The sequence below is a fragment of the Motacilla alba genome, chromosome 6 (genome assembly GCF_015832195.1).
Source record: "Motacilla alba alba isolate MOTALB_02 chromosome 6, Motacilla_alba_V1.0_pri, whole genome shotgun sequence".
Classification (NCBI taxonomy): Eukaryota; Metazoa; Chordata; class Aves; order Passeriformes; family Motacillidae; genus Motacilla; species Motacilla alba.
The window spans coordinates 17,418,529-17,440,306 of NC_052021.1; the positions used below are offsets into that span (position 1 = coordinate 17,418,529).

The 21,778-nt window shown below is 43.6% G+C and overlaps 1 protein-coding gene across 1 annotated transcript; it reads left to right on the plus strand.

Annotated features, from left to right (window-relative positions):
• The first annotated feature begins 4,066 nt into the window (after positions 1–4,066).
• PKD2L1 (polycystin 2 like 1, transient receptor potential cation channel) lies at positions 4,067–20,795 on the plus strand. The gene is made up of 15 exons (XM_038140726.1): positions 4,067–4,472; positions 8,312–8,425; positions 9,784–9,911; positions 11,041–11,297; positions 12,134–12,358; positions 12,739–12,967; positions 13,340–13,510; positions 14,222–14,403; positions 15,368–15,488; positions 16,070–16,168; positions 16,905–17,026; positions 17,340–17,457; positions 17,687–17,823; positions 18,584–18,731; positions 19,731–20,795. Exons 1-15 carry the CDS (start codon positions 4,178–4,180, stop codon positions 19,914–19,916), a joined length of 2,532 nt encoding a protein of 843 aa, XP_037996654.1. The 5' UTR covers positions 4,067–4,177; the 3' UTR covers positions 19,917–20,795.
• Positions 20,796–21,778: the final 983 nt, after the last annotated feature.

Genomic DNA, 21,778 nt, shown 5'->3' on the forward strand with positions numbered 1-21,778 from the left:
GTGTCTGCTGCACGTGTGTGTGGTAACATGCCCACACATGGATCTGCACAGCTGCACAAATCGCAGTGAAGTCTCGAGAAAACAGCACCCTGCAGAGTGACAGTAAATGTTCTTTGTAATCAAAATTGTATTTAGAGATCAAGAACATTTAGGTCTGTGTTCTAAAAAGAGGAAAAATCAACATTACCTTGTCGAGGACCTGATAACCTCACCCTATACCTGCTTCTTTCTGCTCAGGTGGAGTTGCACATGCACAGTTCCTGTGAATTTGCAGCCAGCCAGTGAAGTCCCCACTGAAGGCCACTGCACGGGTACATGAAAGTAAGAGAGCTCTCCAATGTGTTAGGAAATGTGTAAGTGTTAGTAAATATGTCTTTGTACAGATGTTTATGAAAACTTACTGCTAAGTTGTACATCATGGTAACAAGTTTTTATAGGTCAATTTCAACCTGTCCTTAGCTAAAATGTCATTCACTCTCTCTTAACCTTCTCCTCCTCAGGCAGATTTATCTTGACAGATCGAAGACATGTAGGGTTGCTTACTGAAACAGTTCTTATATCTTCGTCTGCAGAAAGCACCTTTAGTGCTGGTTCCTCAACAAGTCTCTCATGAGATGGTTGGATTCTCTAACCTCTGAACACAACTAGAAAAAAGGAATGGTATTATTAAAATGTAGATAATATCCACCTGTTTGATGCAAAAAAAAAAAAAAGATATCAACAGAGAAGACTTCATTTAAATGAAAAGTAATGAAAACACATGAACATTAATACACTGTGATGGGAAATTTTTCAAAATGTCTCATAAACAGTTTACTCAACACCAAGGTACTGCACTTGGAAGTCTGTTTTGTTTTTTTTTTTTTATTTCTGATGTTTAACAGTTGATTAGTGCTGTCACCACCACTTTCCCTTTCCCTATTCTTGTTGCAATCCACAGAGATAACAACTATCTCTAGCTCTGTTTATGTTGCCTGGAAGTGGGAACCAAATGCTTGTGTTGATGAGAACCTGCTGAAAATGGATTATTGCCAAGAGAATTAACATAGCACCCTAAGTAAGAAAACAGGAACCGGGATATAGAATTGTTTATGCATGGTTGTGTCTCTTTGTTTGTTTTAGTTGCAGTGAAGAGTGACTACAGAATACTGTGTACTGCTAAACTTATATAAAAGATTTCTCAAGAACAAGGCATCTGTAAAACTTTTAACCTCAGTGATGATGATTAGGCTCCTGGAAGAAAACGAAAAGAATTGTTCAAAATCTGTGCCAAAACAGATTCTGTTATAGAGCTGGATACTTCTCTCCTGGTCCTCTACCAGCTCTATTCAGCACAGAAAGTTGGACCCAGTAACTGCTGTCCCAGCATCACCTCTAGCTGGTGAAAACGTCCCCACCAGGGCCACTTCAGCAGTGGCTGGTGAGCTCCTGGACAGCCTGACCTCTTGGGTTTGGTGAGTAGACTCATCTTCAGTCCCAACAAGAGACTGCTCTTACTAACTGATAGGACCTGTTTCTAACCATGACAACTAAACGCTCTGTAGCTCTAATTCAGTGTTTGAGGGTGCTTTTTGGGGGAGAATTTATGAACTCTCTGGTGCTCTCTTCTCTTTAAACAAAGGAATTTAGTGTGGGATATTGTTTAAGGGTCTGGCACACTGACAGAAAAACTTCAGTGGCTGTGGTACTTTGTCATGCTGAATCCTGTTGTGATAGTGGTTTCTGGTTTTAGAAACAGTCTTCCCTGGGTATCTCTGAAAGGTTTCTTCTAGGCCTGCTGAAAAATGGATCTCAACAAAGAGGGGAAAAAATAATGGAGAAGAGAAAATCTGTTGGCTGGTTTTCACAAGAATGAAAGTTTGTTGAATAAGGCCCAAGACACTGTAAGGAAAAGAGAGGTGAGGTAAGTGCTCACAGATGCTACCAGACATATGCTGTTCCTTAGCCAGGGAATACTGCTGCTCCACACAGGCTTACATCAAACACCACAGAGAGCATAGCAGAGTGATCTATGAGGTCCTAAAGTCTGCATCATATTCTCCCCCAGCTGACACATCTCCTATCATTCAAGTTTACTGGCTGAAAAGGAGCTTTTTAGACCCACATAAATTGAGTCACCTCATGCTGCCTGTAAAGCGTTGCATCTGTTTCCTTAATTATAGAGTGCTCTTGGTTCTGCCTTGTGTTAGGCTCTTCAAAATCAGGTGACACAGACATGACCTGTCTTCTGGGCTAGGTGGGTGACTTGGTCTTTCAATACAGGACAACGCCACCCCTTTCACCACCTGCTCTGTGCCCCAGCCTCTGAGAAGGCAGATCTGCACTGTACCTGGCTCCTAAAGGATGGGGTGGGATGTGCTGTGCCACAGGCAGCAAGAGCTGCACTGTGAAAAAGCCCACCTCCCCCCAAAGCAGCAGCTCCACACGTAAGTCGTGCTACTTGTGCATGGGCAGGGGTATCTGCTGTCCCAGGAGGGCAACTGGATGGCTGGCTCTGGCAGGTGGCCTTTCACTGAGGCCTCCCTCCTTAGATTGCTGCTGCCTGGGAGCTCTGCAGATGCTTCCCATCCACTGAACCTGCTGATTCCATGCCACTGCTTTCATCTGGCAAGGGAGTAATAAAACACAACAGGCCCTAATGATACCAAATTCAGTCAAAGGATCCAACCCAGACCTCCAGTGACTTTCCAGCCACTAAGGCTGCCCTCTTAGTGTCCTGTGCCAAGTTAGGTCTTGTCTCACTGTTGTTCAAGCAGCTGCTTAGTGACACACTCTTAGGTGACATCTAGGGGACATCTCTGCATATCCTAGCTGGCTTGGCAACATCACCTGTATGGACATCAGAGTCCAAAAAACATCCTTATTTGGGCCTACAGGTGTGAGAGTCATGTTGCTTCCTTGGGTAATGCCAGAAAAATAGTAACCCTCAGTACCCTTGGAGAAGCACCTCTTCTGAATTATATATTCAGACCTGAGGAAGGACCAGGCTGAGGCTACATATTCTTTTATAGTCTCATCACCAAGACAAGTGTGTTGTCCTGGGGTTAAGCTCTGGGACCCCTCAGGGTACAGTCACAGACCTGCAGGACCTGTGGTGCCTGGCACGGCTAGTGGCCAGTGGCAAGGTGGATGCAGCAAGTCCCAGCCACTGTTATTGCCAGTTTTGCCTGTTTGTTATTTTGATGGGGTTTTGGTTTGTTAGGGTTTGGTTTTGGTTTGGGTTTTTTTTGTTTGTTTTGGGGTGGGGTTTCTTTTTGCTTGTTTGGGTTTTTTGCTTGGTTTTGTTTGTTTGTTTGTTTGTTGGGTTTTTTTGCTGTTTGTTTGTGGGTTTTCTTGTGGTGGTGGTGGTTTTTGTTGGTTTTGTTTCTATTTTTTTTTTTTTTTTTTTTAATCGGGCTTGCCTCAGGGCTGGCAGGTACTGCAGGGCTTGCGGAAATACCGCAAAAGCAGGAGATTATTCCACCCCCTGGTTTCCAAAACGACCACTGCAGTTACTCCCGTGTTTCACCCCTGCTTTTACAATCAGCAAGGAAGAGGATGCTGTGCCGCTGCCCGCCTCGGCGCTGCCGCTCGGGGAGCTTCTGCTCTTTGGCCCTGCCAGTGCAAGGGCGAGTCCTGCAGCCCCGAGCGGAGCTGCCGCCCGGCCCCGCTTCCCACGGATGCCCTGGCACTGGCCCTGGCCCTGGCCCTGGCACTGGCCCTGGCACTGGCCCTGGCCCTGGCCCTGGCACTGGCCCTGGCCCTGGCACTGGCCCTGGCCCTGGCCCTGGCCCTGGCACTGGCACCGACCCGGCTGCAGCGCTCCAGCCCCTCCGCCCCGCAGGGCCGCTCCTCGCAGCCTCCTCTTCTCGCGGCGGCATCGGGGTCTGTCGTTGCCGCTGTGAAGCAGAGAAGGACTCCTGGACTTGCCGGTGTTCCCAGGGCGACTGGGATAATAGGGCTGACGGTGGTTCCTAACGAGGGGTAGTGCCACCCCTCTGATCGGTGTCACCAGCTGAGCCGATATAAAAGAAAGAGAGGATGCTTACTCTCTGTGGGGAGCTGCTGGTGTGCCCTCTCCTGGCTGCTGAGGCAGACAAGCTGTTTGGCACTGAGCTCTGCTAACTTTTAATTCCAGTCTGGGCAGGCAATCGTCACAATTCCAGCTAAAAAGTATTTCTGCTGTCAGTCGGTAGTCATGAATTTGTCTCACCTAAACAACAAAGCTGAGAGCCACTTTAAAGTATCAGAGGTGCATGAGCTGGAGACAGTGGGGAAGAAAGCTTGGGACAATCCTGTTTACAATGGCTCTCCCTCTACCTCCTTGAAAATTCAAACCATCTACAACCCCAAGTCTGTCCTGGAGAATCCGTATGAGAATTTTGAAGAGGTTGGGGATCCACTGCCCTACCAGGAAGAACAGAGCAAAGCTGTGAATGGGAAGACAAGTCCTTTCCTCAAGTGCTGCTTCTACATCTTCAGAGGCATCCGAGGTAAATCTCTATCTCATTAGAAGGGACTTATTAGCCCTCAGAACAATGGTGAGGGGAGGAAGAGAAGGGATGCAGAAGGCAGAAACCTCATAGTGTCTGTGTAGCCCAGGGACCTGTTCAACATGCAGTAGCATTACTCCAGAGATCATCTTTGGCTGACCTGAAAGGAGCATCCTCGTTCTGTTTGCCTTGCTATAGCTTCATAGTCTGTCCTGTTACCTTTACTACAAGGTAAGAGACTTAGTGGGTCTCATGCTCAAGGTCATGCAGTGAATCTGTTGGCAGAGCTTGGGTGCTCTAAAACCCCAGGAGCCATCACTGTGGTGGTGAGGCTATTCTGTCTTTGTGTGCATGTTCTGGATAGAATGGTACTGGCCCCTGTGCTACAGTAACATAACTGACAGATCTATCTGCCAGAGAAAATCTAGCACTGTCAGGACTGAAATGTAGGGGATTAAAGCAATGTATCAAATAATGTTTTGTTTGAAGATAGCTGAAAGTGGTGCTGTTACCAGTTTAAAAGACAAAGGGGAATGAAATATTATGTAGGCTTATTCAGAGGCAAACAAAACCCTGGGGGCAAGATAAGTCTCCTGTCAGAATACAGTCCTGGCTAAGGGCACTATTTGAACAGTTTCTTATAGAAGGCATAAAATCCCAATATTTTAAAAACAGGAAAGATAAAGCAAAGGGAAAAAAAAAAAAAAGTCTTGCCAATGTGTCTTTTTTTTTCCTCATCTGGAAGGCAACAACCTTTCTCAGAGCCATACCCTCTAACAGTAAGAGTGGGTGAATAACAGTATAGCTTGGTCCTGAATCGCACAGCCCCTCTATGATCAATGCTTTTGTCATTCCCATTACCATTAATTCACATGGAATTCAGAGCAGAGGCTTTAGAGATTTCTCCTGGCCAAGGAACAGTGCTGAGTGGGTTTGGTAGCTAATTACAGGTTACTCTTAGGCAGTGTATAATTTACCTGGTTTATTCTGAAATGGTTTCTTCTAGGCATTGTTTGAGACTTAAAATGGAAAAGCATATCCATACTTTAACATCAAATTTCCATTTGTAAGCTGTCAGAGTTGAATTTGGAGCATGCAAATGATGGTAACTGTCAAGATACTACATCATTTTCTTCTTCTGACTGTTGCAGCAGTGTGTCCTGACACTAAGGGTGGTAAATAGGGCTGTAGGAAATACCACAGCTGGGAATCCAAAGGCCAGTGCAGACAGACCAAAGGTCTCTTTGAGCCTCACAGAAGTGGGGATGTTTTCCTTGAAGAATTTGCTTCCTTCCTTTGCATCTTTACTAGGTGCTCATCATTTTTCATTGCCTCTCCATTGCTGACTTTTCCCTTTCCATTTAATCACCTTGGTGTCTCACATGGAAAATAGAAGTAATACATATAAGTTAGTTAGACAATGAGAATTTTCGAGGTTAGTACATGTAAGTTAGTTAGACAATGAGAGTTTGAGAGGTTGGGTTTTTTGCTTAAAAACCATTTCCTTGGATTACATGTCCATAACTAGTGGTAATAGTTGGATTATTAAGATTTTTTTTCTTGTCATTAGTTGCTGTGCTGGGTTAGTAGTGAGTAGCTGCTGCACCTAGTGCCACTGCTCAGGACTGTTCCTCTCTAAGCAGTGTCCAAGCAACTCTGTGTCCTGGTTCCTGCCTGTCTCCTGCCACCTCTGCTGGTTCATGGCCAGCCCATGGGCACACTTGGCTGGGTATCTGGGTGTATGGTGGCTGATGAGGAATACCCAGCTTCCCACTGCCTTTGGAAGAGGATCTCCAGCTGTACCTCAGACCGTGAGCTAGTCACTCACCTGGGTCACAAGTCTGGTTTAAAAGCACACTCAGAAGATAATGCAGGTGTTGCTAGTAATTCTTATCAGTCACTTGTCACTATCAGGGAGGTGAGATTTACAAATGGATTGCATTCATAGCCTATTTTCTAGATTCTGTTCTTTTTTCTTTGCTCGGCCACGTGAGTGTTGGATGGTCATTCAAGGTGCCATAAGGAAGACTGGATATCTTCTAGCCTTGAGTTCTTCTACTCCAAATGTCATGTCCAAAATAGTTGCACTCCCAAGGGGGTAGGTGGTGCCAAAGGAGACACAGATGGGGACATGCTTCATGTATGAGGTGATAATTTCCCTGGCACATTTCCTAAAGACATAGCTGAAAATAAACCTCAGCTGATACAGTATTACAACTGCTGCATGCAATCTGGAAGGACTGGAGCAGCCTCATGGTCTTCCAGGTATCATTTTGGGCAAGAGTCTGAACCAAGTTCTCAAGGATATTTGAGTCTCCTTGAATTTAGGTGTTCCTGAGTACACTTCTCATAGTAAAGAAGGTCTGTGCATTTGCTCCAAACATATGGATAGTAGAGGTTCCCTGCTCATGGAAAAAACCCCAAACAAACCTGTTAAAAGACTGTCGTGTAGTCATATCTAAGGATGAAGGTAGTCATTTAAAAGCGACCTGAAGAGATGGGGCAAATTGTTTCCCCATGTTTTTGTCCATTGTGAAGATTCCTGTATATCACATGATACTTTCTATTCCACAGGAGTTAGTCCAGATCATCTCCAGGCTGTAATTTCTGTTGCTGGTCTGGATTGTCCAGAACAGGCCACTGGTTTGTCTGCCCAGATGTGATGGCAGATGCTGCAGCATCACTATGGTCATTATGGTAGTTAATGTTGCAGAAAACTCTCTAATCTCTTGAGATGCCAAAGAGCTATCAAAATGACAGGATAAATGCACACAGACCACTAGTACACTTTTGCTTACTCCAGACAAAAAAAGAAGTTTGTCATCTGCCAGAGATGACTTCAAATGTGGGGCCTTTGATCAGCTTTGATCCTGGTTTGCAGGAAGATGGTTGTTGCATCCTTCTGGGGATAGGAATCAGGGCTGAGCTCTCTAGGAGCTGCAGAAAGCAGCAAGACTATGGCAATTATTGACAAGGCTTTCATCACTAGGCTTTCAATTGAAAGTTCTTATGCCTTTCAACTTCAGGAGCATTCCAGAAATCACAACAGAAAGCCATTACAAAAAGAACAAACAAATACGCTAATGGTATTAGGTGGTTCATCAAACACAAAATATCAAGGCTCCTTTTAAAGGAAGTATTTCTCTCTTAGTGATTGACACTGGTGACATTTAATGAGTTGTGTGAAGAAATAGGATCTTTAGCTGGTGCAATTGGTGTATTGGATTCAGCTAAGCTCCATTGTTAGATGTCCTGAAGATAATTTAGCTCTAAATGTTGTGCTGAAAATACTGAGTTGGGTTATTTGCTTGAGTTTTATGACTAAGAAGAAAACTGCAAGAGTTTTTAGGTAAGCAAGAGATGAATATTTGGGACCTAATGGTTCAGTATACACTAAAAGGAGTAATAATTGTAAAGTTAACACCAGATGCAGTTCTGCAGTGGAAGACCTCTCAGAAGGTCAGCTGTTGGCATGACCATGGGTGATTGAGATGAAATACTATGGTTTCAAGAGCATTTGTGACAAAGACTGAACTTCTGCAAAGAGTAAGCTGAAACGCAGTCAGGAAAAGATCAGGCTATAATGAACAGAAAACAGAGGAAACATAAAATTAAATAGTGATTTAGCAAAATAAAAAGTCAGTATATTTCAGTGTTAGCTACAAATCTTTTATTCATGCCAGAAGGGTTCTTCTTAGGAGTATGAAGTGGCTTGGCCTTGAAAAGCCACAAAACTTCGACTCCCAACAGCGCTTTCTTTGGAACAGGACTACAGCTCCTCACATGGCCCTGGAGAATGGCCATGGAAAACTCTACAGTTCCTTCTTTATACCCAACAGGTCTCTGGGGCACTACACTGACTGAGAACACAGCTGAAAACAGGGAGCTGTACGTGAAGACCACCCTGCGAGAGCTGCTGGTCTATGTTATGTTCTTGGTGGACATCTGTCTCTGTAAGTAGCTGTCATATCTCATAGGCACCGTTTCTGTGTGCAGCGTGAGGGGTATAATGTGAGATTTTATTACTAGTCTTCTTTGCTGTGCTGTAAATGTTACATTTATTGTATGGGTGCTCACAGCAGCAAGAAGTTGTCATTAACCTACAGAAGTGATGCTGCGCAGAGAAGTAAAATTACTGACCAATGCTAACTGATGCTGGTTAGACTTAAGCAGTATTTTCTAATTGGCATTATCAGTTCTAGTCACTGATTCCACAGTCCTAGGAGAATCTGCCCAAGGTCTTTTCTCAGTTTCACAGCAAATGTTCAACTCCCGGAGAGCAGCTCTAGAAAATTCCTGGTAGCAAAGACAGTTCAGGGAGATTTTCCCCTCTGAGACTGGATGGGTGGCTGAAGTGATAAAGCAGGTGGCAGCTCACCCTGTTGTTCTTGAGTGAATGTAATGTGTCCCTGTACTGAATGGTAATGCTAATATGGACTTTGTGTCAGTAGGACAATAGCTGTTTGGTTTTGCAAAGGTTCATTCGTTATCACAAGTGAGCACCTGTGGCATGGGACAGTGAAGAGGGTTATATTTCATGGACCCAACAGCAGGAGAGACGGACAGACAATACCACCCTAGTTACTATCATGCTGGTCCAGGGAGACAGTTCTTCAGTCACTCTTCCTAAAGAACCAAGACGCGCACACAGATGTACACATTGTCGCACACAGACGTACATGTTGTCACACACTGACTCATCCAGAAGGTGTGGGGGGTTGTGTCTTGAATGTCAGGTGCTTTATTTTCGTGGTGTCCTTTCAAGAGTGGGACATATTCTTAGTGATCACCAGGTGGGATGTTTTTCTGAAGGAAGGAGCACTGCAGAGTTGAAACAACATGTTTGTGGAAGTTAGAGCCAGCTCCTCTTGGGGTTTCTTGGTAGATGAAAACTTACCTGGAGCTTTTCACTTGGGAAAATAGGGTGGTCTTTGTGCCTTCTTGACTTCACATCAGAAATTCAAAATATACTCCATATATTCACAGACTTTGTTCTGAGAAATAAAATTTCCCTCAGAAATTCTCTCTGGGAACAAAAACTGTTATCCAGAATGTTCAGTTGTATCCTCCAATGGTTTTCTCTTACTACTTAACTCTTACTTTCGGTCAGTCTGACTATTTAAACTCTGCAACACAGAACAGGTAAGTTTGTAAATGCCTAAGAAAGCAGAAAACCCTAAGATTTATTCTCCTGTACCTTGTTCAGCTTACCTGTGAAAATATAAGGTACATAGAAAGTGAATATACAATTACAGTTATATCAGGTGCCAATATTCAGGTATAAGAAAGGACCCTCCTCTTGTTCTCTTAGTGACATATGGAATGACAAGTTCCAATGCCTATTACTACACCAAAGTGATGTCTGAGCTCTTCCTGCAGACCTCTACAGATGGTCGGATCTCCTTCCAATCCATCGGCAGCATGGCTGACTTCTGGGTGGTGAGTACAAATCTGGCCTGCCATGGGGAGTCCTGAAACTCAGCTAGACTGGGATATTCAGTTCCCTCTAAAGTACTATCTAGTGATTTCAGCAAGACATTTTGCTGCCACAAGCTTTTGCCAGCTACTAGCAATAGTCACAATAACATTTTCATGCAAAATGTTAACTGATTTAAAGTATACTTTATCCCTGAGCACTGTGTCCAGAATACTGGCTAGGCTAAGTTTTGTGTGTGCCCAGAAGAGTCCATTTCCCAGTAAAACAGGCAGGACATAACAAAATAAATTTGGTGATACAAGCATCAGCTCATTGCACAGATAGGAAAAACTGGCCTAGAGAAGCCAAGGGATTTACTTCAGGTTTTCTTGTGACACAAGTGGCTTTGAATCCTAGAGTTTGATGTCTTCAAGCTGGTGACTTAGTAATAGCCTATGTCTGTTTTCATGGCATTTTGAGAACATCAAAATTAACCTGCCTGCAATTCATGCCTGGGCTTGTCTAATCTATAGATTCTTTAGGAAGAAGCTGGATTAAAATTAGCAGTGACTTTGATAAAAGAGAATAAAGGGGACAAACATATGGGGTCTAACATATTTCTGTCAAAGAACGGGTGAAAGAACAACAAGAGCCTCAGTGAAGGCCATTGAGTTATTGCAACCCCTTATCTCTGACAGCCAGAAGTTATTTGTCAATTAGAGTTGCCTTCTTCTGTCATATTAAAACACTCCAGCAAACAATAGCCCCATTGTTTCTCCACCACTGTCTCCAGGACACTGGCACATGCACTTTTCATCATTCACAACTTGTGCCAAGGCAATTCCTTGAGACTTGTGCTGACTGAAGTAGAAGACACAATGAGACTTCTAGGGCTTTTGTCTTTTCATTAGCCACAAAGGTGCCACAGACACATTACAGGCCTGTGAGAAAGCAATGCTGCCCAGCCTCTCTCCTCTACCACTAGCCCTGGTCTTTCCTCTTCTTAACATACAGGCAACACAAACTTCTGCTGCTTTCCATCTTGGGGACTGGAGAGGGGTGGGTCAGGTCTCACTACCTCAATCCCAGAATAAGAAAATTTCTCTGATGTGTGAGCTACAAAGGAGTTGTTCTCCTTTTCCTTCTTTGCAGTATGCACAAGGTCCCCTGCTGGATAACCTGTACTGGACAAAGTGGTACAACAATGAGTCCCTGGCGGCACACAGCACCCAGTCACACATCTATTACGAGAACCTGCTGCTGGGTGTCCCACGCATGAGACAACTGAAGGTGAAGAACAACTCCTGTGTGGTCCACGATGACTTCAAGGAGGAAATCTCAGGCTGCTATGATGTGTACTCTGAAGACAAGGAGGAAAGGGTTTCCTTTGGGCTCATCAATGGAACAGCGTAAGTACATCTAATCCAAATTAGTCTCTTCTAATTCAGATAAGAACTGCTGAGCTACAGGATGCCGGGGGTGAGTTTCTCACATAAGGCTGGAATTACCCTTGCAGTCAGAGGCAGAGAGTCCTTTTTGTCTATCAATAATGTCTAGTGTCTCTTTGTGGGAAAGCATAACAGAATGAGTTTCCAGGCTGGGAAAGCCATGAAAAAATCCAGTGTGAATATAGGAAGAAATTGTTGCCTATTTTTAAGAGAGTGAGGATAAATAAAGACCTTCAGGGCCAGATCCATCCAATGGCAAGCTGGCATTTAGCTGGCAAGTTTCTATTTGCTTTCCTCTGGGATTTCAGGAGCCAGAGAAAAGGAGTGCATCCCCTTCATCTTGACAACCTGTTTCTCTATAATAATGAGAGGTAGCTACAGTTTAATATCTCTGCTCACTGCATGGATCTTGATCCATGAATGAGAAGCTATTACTCATTAGGAAATACAAGCACAAGAGCATTCTAAGCAGATGGTTGTGTGTGATGTGGTAGAAGGTAAGAGAGTAGATCTTGAGAATAACCCCCATGAAAACAAGACTGATATAGCCAACAAACCTCAGCATTTTCCCTCCATAGTATTGCAAATCATGCTGTGTCACTGCTGGGAAGTACAAAACCAGAAAACAACCATAATGGTTTATTAGTATTATGTAGGGTCAGATCAGGAGTAGGAATTAAGTGCCAATTCTTCAATTGAAAACTGCTCTGCCCCTCGAAGATATAATTTTTCCAGGGCACAAGGCCATATTCAAGCCTGGGCAGGTGGAGCCTTTCTTTGTGCCTTGTCTGTTGCAGGTGGAGGTACCATTCTGAGGAGGAGCTGGGTGGTTCATCTCACTGGGGAAGACTAACCAGTTACAGTGGGGGAGGATACTACATAGACCTCAAGATGACCAGAGAAGAGAGTGCTGAAGCCCTGCAGGTCCTGAAGGAGAAACTGTGGCTGGATCGGGGAACACGAGTTGTCTTTATTGATTTCTCTGTGTATAATGCAAATATCAATCTGTTCTGTGTTCTGAGGTAAGCTGAGTCCTGACAAAAATTCTTCAGCATCTTGCATCTTCCTCAATGCCTCAATTTGTTTCTTAAAATGTAAATATTTTATTATGGTCCACCAGTGGGTGGTGACCACCCCCCTACTACTATTGAGTGATGTCAGTAGAAATTGTATGGTTTAGTGAGAAGTCCTGGTCTTCCTGAAATAACAAGTCACACTTCTTGTCACCTTTCACCCTTTTCTATCACAGGCAGTGAAGCAGCAGAGATATGGCTGCATAAACGCACATACAACGCTTCCACTCATGGTCTGGTGGATAACTTGTGCTCAAGTTTGATTCCTCTCAAAATTATCTCTGAGCTTCCATCCCCTACTTTGAAATTGTTTCCTTGTCCCCTTCAAGGTTAGTGGTTGAGTTTCCAGCCACTGGTGGTGCCATTCCCTCCTGGCAAATCCGGACAGTGAAGCTCATACGATATGTCAGCACATGGGACTTCTTCGTTGTTGCCTGTGAAATTGTATTCTGTGTCTTCATCTTCTACTATGTGGTGGAAGAGGCTTTGGAGCTCCGTATCCACAAGTTTAAGTACTTCACCAGCATCTGGAACATTCTAGATGTGGTTGTCATTCTGGTGAGGATCCTTGCACACTTTTTTGGGGGAGGAATGGCAGAGATGTGTAAGAGCCAAAATAAATGAAGGAAAGTGGAAATTAGTCTAGATAAGACAAGAACAGGCACATGTTTTGCTCTAATACTAAAATGAACAGCAGAGTAAATGGACACATGCTCTTGTGTTTGGAAGAACTGCTAGGAGAAAATTCTTAGAGATGCCCAAGAGACTGTGAAGTCAGGGTATCATTCAGCACATCAAGACCATATTTTCATAGCCCACCACTAGACTGCAGCTCTGAAGTGGGACTGCAATGAGTTCTGTGACATTTTAACTTCCATGGAAAGCATAGGAACAGTGATTACTGCAGACTACTCCTCTTCCTCTTTGCAGCTCTCCATTGTTGCCATTGGGTTTCACATCTTTCGCACCACTGAGGTGAACAGGCTGCTGGGAGAGTTGCTGGAACACCCCAACACCTACGCAGACTTTGAATTCCTGGCATTCTGGCAGACTCAGTACAACAATATGAATGCAGTCAATTTGTTTTTTGCCTGGATCAAGGTAATGTGGGGGATCTGGGAGGTGCCAGGTCTCTAGTCAGGCCTCTCCTTCTGGATAGCTTAAGTGTTGTCTCTTCCATGCCTCTGAGTAAATGAGTGTAACAGCTATAGAACAGAGAAATTTCCTTGAAGTCATATGCTCTGTTTTGCAGTAAATCTGGGCAATTTTTCACCCTTCATTCTGAGGTCAGTTATTTAGGGATAACAGTCAGAGATATGAGTTCAGACACTGAGGTGTAAAAATTATTTTAGAAAATGCTGAGTACCATGTGACTTTGTCCATCTTATACTATTTTGGTATTCTTGAGGATAATCTGCAAACCATGTTTTTTTTTTCGTGATGATCACTCAGGAGCTGGAAATGACTCATCTGTTGACATGGACTCTGCATTTCAGCTAAAGCATCTTGGCGTGGCTGAAAGCCATCAAGGGGCTCCTCATCAGCCTTAAGAGATTTGGCCTCCTAGCAGTCCCTGTTTATATTTTCCTTTGACAAAGGGAACAAAGTCATATGTTTATGAACCCAGAGAAGGATGGTGGCACACCTGGGAAAAATGTCCTGAAGACTAAGCCAGCATTCCCTAGCCACCTTTCTCTTCAGTACTTTGGTCCTGTAGTGAACCTCTTGTCTTAGTAAGCATGTGCGTACATGAGAGAGACTGACCTAGCTGATGGTTTGGTCTAACTTTGTCCCCATTCTTCCATCCTGCAGATATTCAAGTACATTAGCTTTAACAAAACAATGACCCAGCTCTCCTCCACGCTGGCACGTTGTGCCAAGGACATCCTGGGCTTTGCCATAATGTTCTTCATTGTCTTCTTTGCCTATGCCCAGCTGGGTTACCTTCTTTTTGGGACACAAGTGGAAAACTTCAGTACCTTTGTTAAATGCATGTAAGTTAGTAGCATGTTTCCATAATTTTATCAAAATAATTTAAAGTGCTTTCCATTCTTCCCCCCAGTTGCAAATCTCAATGACAATCAGACACCTGTTGTATCTCATTGTAATAAAGCTACAATAGTTACTAAGTTGCTCACAGCCCTCTGGTTGTGACTGACATCTTCATGGGCAAAATAACACAATAAGAAAACTGAGGGCTACAGGCACATTTCTGTTTGTCTGGTGTTTGTCAGTAAGGACAAGAGATATGGTGGATATTGGTAAGGATATCTATTTCCATAGAAGTCCCACAGATACTGATCAATATATCTGAGATGGTGGATGAGCACACATAGAAGGGAGTGTTGGGGAAGTGAGTTAAAATCCCACCTCAGACAATCCTGCAGTCCATGGGCCTGCTCAAGTAATGTGTGATGTTAATGGAGGTATCTGCTACAGCAATGGTTTTCAGCTTGTGTCCCACAGACCTCTGGGCATCCAGGTCCTGCCTTTGAAGGGTCTAGAAGAGAAAACAGAGATAAGGAAGCTTAGGATCAGTACACTTAAACGTCCATCATTATAGGGGCTATGAACCACAAAAGGTTGAAGAGCACTATCCAGTTCTAATGTCCCTCCAGAGTCTCACAAACTTTCTTGCAAGAGATGGCTTTGTTGAGTCAAAAGCCTTTAATCAGGAAAAATTCAGGTTGTTTTGTTATTGACTCCTATTTATACCAAAACACACTTTAGACAACCTGAATTTGTGTGGAAACCATGTTTTATTTTCCTCTTGCTCTAACCACATCAGCTCGCTTCACCTCTGAAATACTATGGATGCATTTAACTTGCCACTCTGGAGTGACTTAGACCCTGCTCTGGTTTGTGCTTGTGCCCATCTGGGCTGCAGGGAGGTTCAGGTTCGCCTCAGAACTGTTTGTGTGTGCCTTTGTGTGACCCTGTGCTCTTTCCTTCCCCCAGTTTCACCCAGTTTCGGATCATTCTTGGTGATTTTGACTACAATTCCATTGACAATGCCAACAGGGTCCTTGGGCCTCTTTACTTTGTCACCTATGTGTTCTTTGTTTTCTTTGTGCTTCTGGTAAGCAACAAAGTCCTCCTTGTCCCTGTATTGAAAGTAGTGTTTGAGAGACCCCTCCTGACAATCCTTGGGTGAGGTGCAAATGCTTAGAAAAGGAGTTTCAGTTACAATAGCTTTGCAGTGCAAATAGACCACAGTAGGCAAAGACGTGTTACTACAATTGGGGATTTGATTATTAGGGTGATTAAGGGCCAACATCTGTTAAGGTGAAAACTGAAACTGACTGGCTTCCTAGGCAATGGTTGCAGAGGAATGCTCATATTAACCAGGCAAAAACCCCAGTGCCAGAAGTCCATATGTAACCTAAGATTTTGCAAGAGAAACTGCCAAAGGTAGTAATTGAGGTGGGAAAAAATGTACTTTCACCCACTGCTTTAACTGCAAAAACTTTAGAAAATAATGGTGTGGCTGAAGTAGGCCTTTTCTTGACCCTCTTTAATTTGCCCAAGAGATATCCCATAGGGAAACAACTCCTTGTTTAACGAAGTCTTGCACATCTGTGCCTGCTTCTTGCTGCTTCAGCTGCTGGAGCAGGCAAGATGTCTCATGCATATTCATCTCACTTCTTCTCCTTTTCCTAGAACATGTTTCTGGCTATCATCAATGACACCTACTCAGAAGTCAAGGAGGAGCTTTCGAGCCAGAAGGATGAGCTGCAGCTCTCTGACATCTTGAAGCAGGTGATGAATAGTGAAATCTTGCTACTTTCTAGCTAAATCATGAAGCATTTTTGGAAGTCCCTGATGTAAGTGGAATTTACTAGAGAGAAACAGTGGTTGCCAACTCCAGATCCCCCTTCTTTGTGTGCGCAAGAGTCACAATTCCTTTCTGGGATAAATCAAGCTCCCAGACCCTTTGGCAATGGGAAGATGAGAAAGCAGGAATTGGGTGAAGCCTGTTACTTGATGTAGTGTTTCTGAGAGACTTTTCTTCCCAGTATGGTCTCTTAGACAAAGCTCTTTCAGTCCTTCATAAAATGTACTTTGATTGATAACACGGCAAGTCCTGCTGTGCTCAGTTGAGCCTGTTACAGTGGCACAATTCTAGCAGGTTAGATCTGTCTTTCCCATGGGCAAATTCCAGAAAAGTTCCTGGAAGGTCACATATCTGCTGTGGGACCAATATTCTCAAGGAATAGTATTTGAGACATTACCTTAAACAGCTGATGTGTTGGGAAATCAGACAAAGGAAGAACTGGGGTGAGAAAAGCAGAGGGTTAGCGTGCTAGTGTCACTCTGAAGGTGTGATTCTAGTTTGGAGATGAGGCTCATACAGCAGTGCTTTATTTTCTGCTCGTGGAAAGCTTGAAAACTCCTGCTATTACTTAGCATATGCTCACCTGTATTGCACTGCCCACTCTGCTCTGCTTTTCACTGTTCTGTGTGCATGATTCTGTGTCTGTGTCTTCGGTCACAGAGCTACCACCGGACACTCACGAGGCTGAAGCTGAAGAAGGAGCGGATTTCTGATGTGCAGAAAGCCCTGCAGAGTGGAACAAAACAACTAGACTTTGAAGACTTCAAGAACAGCTTGAAGGAGTAAGTGAGTCAGTTTGAGGGATGTTAACTTAGTCCTTTCTCTTAGTAATACAGGTAATTTAAATTTTCTGCTTTTCAAGACAAGGAGAGCAATTAGCTTAGATCTGGGCAATTTAAGATGGAAAAAAATTATTTCCTCAAATGTTTAATTTCCTGTTCTAAATAAGTTTGTGTAACTACCTCTTGCCCATTAAGGATGTTTAGGTTTATCACGGGCAGGAGGAATCAATACACTGATTTCAAAATTCCCACTCTGTTACAGCTTAACAGTATGATTCTATGCTTTGAGCTTTCTCTTTCTATTCTTTTGCAGACTGGGCCATGCAGACCATGAGATCACAGCAGCTTTCACCAGATTTGACAAAGATGGCAACCACATCCTTGATGAAGAGGAGCAACAGCAGATGAAGCGTGACCTAGAGGCAAAAAGGGTAAAAAAAAGGGGCAAGGAAAAAAATCTTCTGTTTGGCAGACATCACTGCAAAGTGGCCTCAGGAATCTTTGGGTTTACAGTATAAACTAAGCAGGCAACTAAAATATAGTTCCGACTCTACCTGCACGCAGCTGAGTGTATTGTTGCCTGTGAAGCTCTGTGTCACTGACAGTAAAGCCAACCACAGAGTTAGTATCCATATTTGCAGGAGTTTCTTTGTTTTCTAGGTTGCTCTGAATACAGAGATTGAAAATCTGGGGAAATCCTTTGGTGACAACAACCTGGATGAGAATCTGACCTACATGGAAGCAAGGAATAACCACGCCAATAAGGCCACCTGGGTCTCCAAAGAAGAGTTCCAAGTGTATGTTTAGCAGTATGTCAGTAGTTTAAATACCCTGCAAATGAGAGGTCCAATTTCCTGCCACTTCCTTCCCTGATGTAACCCTTTACAGTGGTGCTGAGCAGTTTCAGTAAGATCTTCTCCCTTTTATCTTGCACATGTGTAAATAAGCAGGTCAGGAGATAACTGGGACTGTTCTAGTAATGTAGTTTACTTGTTCCTGTAAAAGATTGAGTTAAGAAATTTTGCTTTCTGCCTCTTGAATAGCCTCTGTCATCTAGCCACAGCCAATATGCTGTCATGTTTCAGGTCAGAAGATGGCCCAAATAACTGGGCCAGGGAAAGCTGATACCTTTACAGAAGGTCCTGTAGCAATAAATATCCTTGATTTATATCCTAGTTGGCCTTTATCCTTCAGGTCCAAGAATAACACTTGGCTATTTCCTCCATAGGAAGAGCACAGGATAAACACAGCAAAGTGAATCAGTATATCTTGATTGTGCTGCTGAGAAACACTGAGCAAACCACATAGGGCCATATCAAAGGCAGGTGCAATATTTAATAATGGAATTATGCTGTGTCTAGGCTGGGACCCATCCTAAGCAGAACCACTGATTACAGATGAAAACACAGTGTAGCAGGGAGTTATGTCACCAGTAGGTGACATAATCAGTGATCTGGGAGCATTCACTTCTATTTGAGGTCCCTGGGAGATGTCTGTAGCAAATCCCTTTATTCATCACAAGAAAAAGCTTACAAATGTTCTCCATGTCTCCCTCAGCCTCCTGCATCGTGTGCTGCAGCTGGAACAGTCTATAAACAGCATTGGCTCCAAGATTGATGCAGTGGTGAGCAAGCTTGATGTGCCAGAAAGAAAAGAGCTGAAGAGGAAGGATCTGTTGGGCAAACCACAGGGTGATCTTAGCAAGGTTGGTAGCCCTCCACCATGCATTTGAACCAGCTTCAGATCAGGTGACTAGCTCTGCTGGGAGAAAGGGCCTGGTATCCTCTTTGCTTTTCTAATCTTCATTGACTTAAGATAAAAAGGCTTGGGCAGGGTGTATGATCAATCCTTTTCTGTTTAAGCAAAATGACATAAAGCATCTTGTTTTCATATCCCCACAGTTAATCCTAATACCTTTAAACACATCTTCTGTCTCCTTTGAGGCCAACCTCAGACCTGTGGCAGTGGATAAAATTTGCCTGTCTTCAGTTGCCTTCTAGCTGTTCATCCTCAGACATTAAAATGACCAAAGTGTCCTTTCCAGCAAGAGCAGCTCATGGCTGTCATGGACTGTGATCTTAACATCTTGCCTGTGGATTATTTATCATACGTGTGGTGGAAGATTGGCCAACTGTGTGCTTATAGCATATCACTGCAGAATTGTGACTTTTGCCAAAGAGTGCCCATATTGAGTCAATCAGTGTATTTTGGATCTTCACCTTTAATGTCAAAGGCATTAAGGCTTGTGTCACTACTCCATTGTTTTGTGGCGTCAATAATGAGACTAGCCAAACAGCACAAAGTGACCTAGCAGAGTCAGAAAGAAGTCTCCCTTTTGCAGAGTAGTCTTATGATCCCTTTGCATCTGAAAGAGTGTTTTGGGAGGTCCTACTCATGTGAACATGCCCAAAATCTTATGCAAGTGTTTGTTTGCAGATTTGCTATGCCACAGCATTTCTGTGAAAGTGCTCATAAAGGATGAAAAGGGATTAATCTCCTTGTTTGTCTAAAGCTTGAATGTGCATTCATCAGGATATAGCATCAGTGTATTGGATCTTTAATAGACAGGCAGGCTTGTTCCAATTTCTGAGAGAATGTGGGAAGATATTTTAGTATCATGCACACCTTGCCTCTCTTCTACAGTGTTGCTAGACTTCTTGGTAGCTTGCTGACATTGCAGGTCACACTTTCTTCTTGTTCACAGGAGGAAGAAGCCAGTCAGGAAGAGCTGCACCCCCAGAGCCTAGACCAGCTGGGAAAAGGAGCAGAAAGTTGGATGATGGAACACATACAGAGAAACAACCTGAGTGGCAACTCTTCCGGAAATGGGGTCTATCATATCTTGCCCAAATCAAGTGTGCTGGGGTCTCAGGCGCCCAAGAACCTCTAGCCAGTCTGATGTGTACTTCTCTAGCAGTGCTCAACAGCCCCGTGCTCCCAGTCTGGCTGCCATGGTACCAAGTCACTGTCAGTTGTTCCCCCACTATTAGGATAATCTAGAGAGCTGTTGCTCTCAGACAGACGCCACTGTTGCCAGCAATTCTTAATGTGAAAAATCAGGGATGTTCTTCTCCAGTGTAACGATGTATCATGTCACAGAGCTAGAACTTCTGTCCCCCTTCACCTTCTCTGCTGTACCCGTATCTCAGGAAGAGGTGAAATTTGGCACTAGGTGATGTATTAGGTTTCTGCCTCTGAACCGGCTGGCCCAACATTGTTTATCTAGCCTTCCCCAAAAAGTAGGGACCCCAGAACTCTGACTGTTTGTGTCCAGATAGGCATATTGCAACTTGTTCCCAACACACTATGGTCTGCAGGAGAAAGATATGGCTGTCGTGTAAAGAAAGCAGAATATATTCACCAGTGGGAAATGGGAAGAAGAAATGTAGTTGTTTCTACCTGGTTACAGCCAGTTTTGTTCCGTTGTAGTTTGTTTCCAGATTACCTTGGTAACCCTCTCTGTACCTTAGATTCAGGTGTTGAGGAAAGAGGTTACTAGTGCTTAACTCTGGATAACTACAATAAGAGTTGACACCAGTGTAATTGGAGAAGGTCTGAAATATTCTAAAATGAGAAGCAGTTGGTGGAGTACTAGGTGTGAGTGTTAGGGAACAAATTTCTGGTTATATGATTTCTAACATAGCTGTTGACACTAAGAAATCTGTCATTTATTTTCACACTCCTTCAATTGCATCTCAAGGTTCTTGCACCTTGCAAACTAGCACCCCATTTATGAAGTTTGATGCTTCTTGTTTTTGTCAAGGAAACAAATTTGCAGTTATGGGTGCTGACACCATTTGCATTGAAAAATATTGTGAAAATGAGTGTCAGGTTTTTTACCAGTTTTTTTACCACATGCAAAATACTTCTTTTCCAAGCATTTTTCTGTTTGCTGAGGCTTCTCTTTCCTTGTAATTGGTGCAGGCTACTGCTGCTGTTACAGGGCCATTGTAAATATATGTCAAATACCTTCATGACTGATATTCTGCAATAGTTAACCTCAAACAGGCTCTGTAGGCTTAAAGCCAATAGAAATGTGAGCTGTACCAGACCACTGCTAACAGTTCTCATTAGTGCTACGCTGTTTAGTGTGTTGTGCAGTGACAGGTTTAGTGGGGATCTTGTGCAGGGCCATCTTGTATTGCCACCATTTTAAGATGGATATGTCACTGCATTCTGGGGAAAGCCTCTTTGGCAGTGTCAGGATGAGCCCTGTCCTCAGATGGCCCAGGTTTCAGGGCTGCCACAGCCTCAAGACAGTCTTGGTAAATTGAAGCAGACTGACATTCAACTACAAGAGCCCAGCAGGAGCTATGAGAAGGAGCTTGTTGGCCAGCCCACAGGGAGCTTAGATTTCAAACAGCAGCTGTGGACACAGGAACTGCAGGGTCTCATGACTCAATTCCCATCATCAACTGGTCCTGCTGTTGGGGATGAGACTTATCTGTGAGATATTGCCATGGTTCTTCACTCCCAGTTCCACTGAATTCAGAATTGAGCAAAACATCTTACTTTCAGCTTTCTGCCTAAAACCAGAACAATGGTGTTGCTTACTTCCTTCTCCTCTCTGCATTGAAGCTATTATGTTATTCAGAAGAAAACAGCCTGTCAGGAGAACTTCCTAAAATAGGCTTTTTTCCCCCTCCAAATTTTAATTAAGCAGAAAATTCACATGCTAAACTGTGATTGAACAGAGGAGCTATGTGCTCTATAATGGGCTCAAATAGAGCACACAGCCCTTTGTAGTAAATT